Source organism: Bidens hawaiensis, unplaced genomic scaffold (genome assembly GCF_021521415.1).
Source record: "Bidens hawaiensis isolate Kalapana, Puna unplaced genomic scaffold, B.hawaiensis_p1.1 tig00065734_1, whole genome shotgun sequence".
Lineage (NCBI taxonomy): Eukaryota > Viridiplantae > Streptophyta > Magnoliopsida > Asterales > Asteraceae > Bidens > Bidens hawaiensis.
In genome coordinates, this window is record NW_027501694.1 from 1 (window position 1) to 2,322 (window position 2,322).

At 37.6% G+C, this 2,322-nt stretch overlaps 1 protein-coding gene across 1 annotated transcript; it reads left to right on the forward strand.

The window, feature by feature from the left end:
- Nucleotides 1-7: 7 nt before the first annotated feature.
- On the forward strand, nt 8-1,465 carry LOC143604549 (cytochrome P450 76C1-like; the record flags this gene model as incomplete). Its single annotated transcript, XM_077080989.1, has 2 exons — nt 8-715; nt 833-1,465. Coding segments are annotated over 2 exons (1,341 nt in total), but the record flags the coding sequence as incomplete, so codon positions are not given.
- Between the last annotated feature and the right edge of the window lie 857 nt (nt 1,466-2,322).

The following is a 2,322-nucleotide window of genomic DNA, read 5'->3' on the forward strand; positions in this document are numbered from 1 at the left end:
CTTGGCTCACACCTACGGCCCCATCTTCAAGTTCTATGTGGGAAGCAAGCTTCTCGTGGTGGTAAACTCCCCCGAGCTAGCCAAGGAGGTGCTTCATGATGAAGAAGACACTTTTGCTAACCGTGATCAATCCACGGCGGCTGCGGTTATGTGCCACAAAGGCCAAAATTTGATCTATGCTGAGGACAACGTGAGGCTTAACCTTCTCAAGACCTTTACTCATGAGATCTTAAGCAACAAGAGTATTAATACATATAGTTCTCTCCGAAGGGATGAACTTAGAAAAGCTATGAACAATGTTTATGATAAGACTGGGACAAATGTTAATGTTAGTGAGATTACTTACTTGATTGTGGCCAATATCATGGAAAGAATGGCTTGGGGCAACACGGTGTATAAAGCGGGTGAATCAGGTGTCAGTCTTGGAGCCGAGTGTCAATCGGTGGTGTCGAGGATGTGCAAGGCTTTGGTACAACCAAACTTGTCTGATTACTTCCCTATTCTTGCTTGGTATGATCTACAAGGTGTTGAGAGGAACATGAAGAAGGAACTTAAGAAGTTGGATCAAATTTTTTCAAGAATCATCGAAGATCGAATCAAATCTAACTCCGAGAATGGAGTTAGAGATGAAGGAAAGAAGGACTTTTTACAAATCTTATTAGATCTCAAGGACCAACAAGATCTTAACATCACGCAAGTAAAATCGCTTATCACGGTAAGATTTCAATGGTTTTACTTTCTTTCGTATACCGATAAATAGTTTAAATCCCAATACTCCTCAATGACGACAGATGATTGATGCAAGTACAACTAATCTTTGTCTACATATCAGGACCTTATGATTGCAGGAATAGAAACAACGACCACAGTTATAGAATGGGCGATGGCGAATATTATGAAAAATCATAAAGTAATGAAGAGGGTTCAAGAAGAATTAGCGGAAATTGTTGGTCTAAACAACATGGTTGAAGAATCGCATCTTCCAAAACTACAATACTTAGACGCAACGATTAAGGAAACACACCGGTTGACTCCTGCAGCTGCTATCATTATCCCACGAGTGCCTAGCAAGGACTGTGAGATAGGTGGATACACAATTCCAAAGGGTTGTATCACCTTCCTAAATATTTTATCAATCCATCGGAATCCTCAATACTGGGATAATCCAATGGAGTTTAGTCCCGAGAGGTTCATGTCGAATGAGGTGACAAACAAATGGGATTACACAGGAAAAAATTTCAAGTTCTTCCCATTTGGATTGGGAAGAGGATCGTGTCCAGGTATTGCATTGGCCAATAAGTTGCAAACGTATATTTTGGCTTCTCTCTTGCACTCTTTCGACTGGAGTTTGCCCAAGGGTGAAGATCTTGACATGTCTGATACTTTTGGCTTTGCATTAAAGAAAACAAAACCAACCGTTGCTATCCCATATCAAAGATTGCCCGATTCTAGCCTCTATATGTAATGTTTCAAGCTAGAATTCTCCATATGGTTAGCAATGTTTTATTTGCAGTTTGTGTTATTTTGTGGCCTTTAAGGTTAACCATATTGTTTTGTTAATCGTTTAAAGAAAAACACACGCGCGCATATATATAACAAGATGATTTTATGTATTCTGTCTTTGTGATTTTATTTGGTTTCTTTGGTTTATATGTAACAAGATGACTTCTTGAGTTTTGAACAACGTATTGAGATGGGAGATTATGGGGTTTCAAAAATCAATTAGAGATGATTGTTTTGTATAATTTGTACCCCTGGTACGCAGTGTGCGCATATAATTATATGTGTGGGCTCTCTTGAGACAAAAGTAAAATTGCACTAATTTTAATGTTATTTTTACTAATTTCGTGAAAATAATGTTCAATGTGAAGGAAGGATAGTCAAGCATTGTGTGGTGGCATTGATAATTGAAAGACAAGGGTGCATGCACAAATCGGCCGATGGTTGAGTGTTATGTGCCTTATGTCCAAGGCTTAATGCAAAACTACTATCGACTCGAGGTCTCATTGGAAGCAGCCTTTCTATTCCTACTGGATAGATGTAAAGCTATCTAAATTTTACCCTCTTCAAACCTTAAAATAACTTTGCTATTAGTAAGATTTACTAAGTACGATGATGATGATTTTTTTTACAATTTTATAGCAAAAAAGAAGTCCAAAATGGGAGAGGGAGGGAGGGAGAGATATTTTTTAGGAATCAACTTCTAAAACTTACTATTTTAATTTCATGATTTGCCCTTTAAATATCTCGTTAATTAACCTCTCCAATGATTTTCACTTAGTTAATTACTTTTTTTTAGAACGAACAACTTTTATTCAAAAG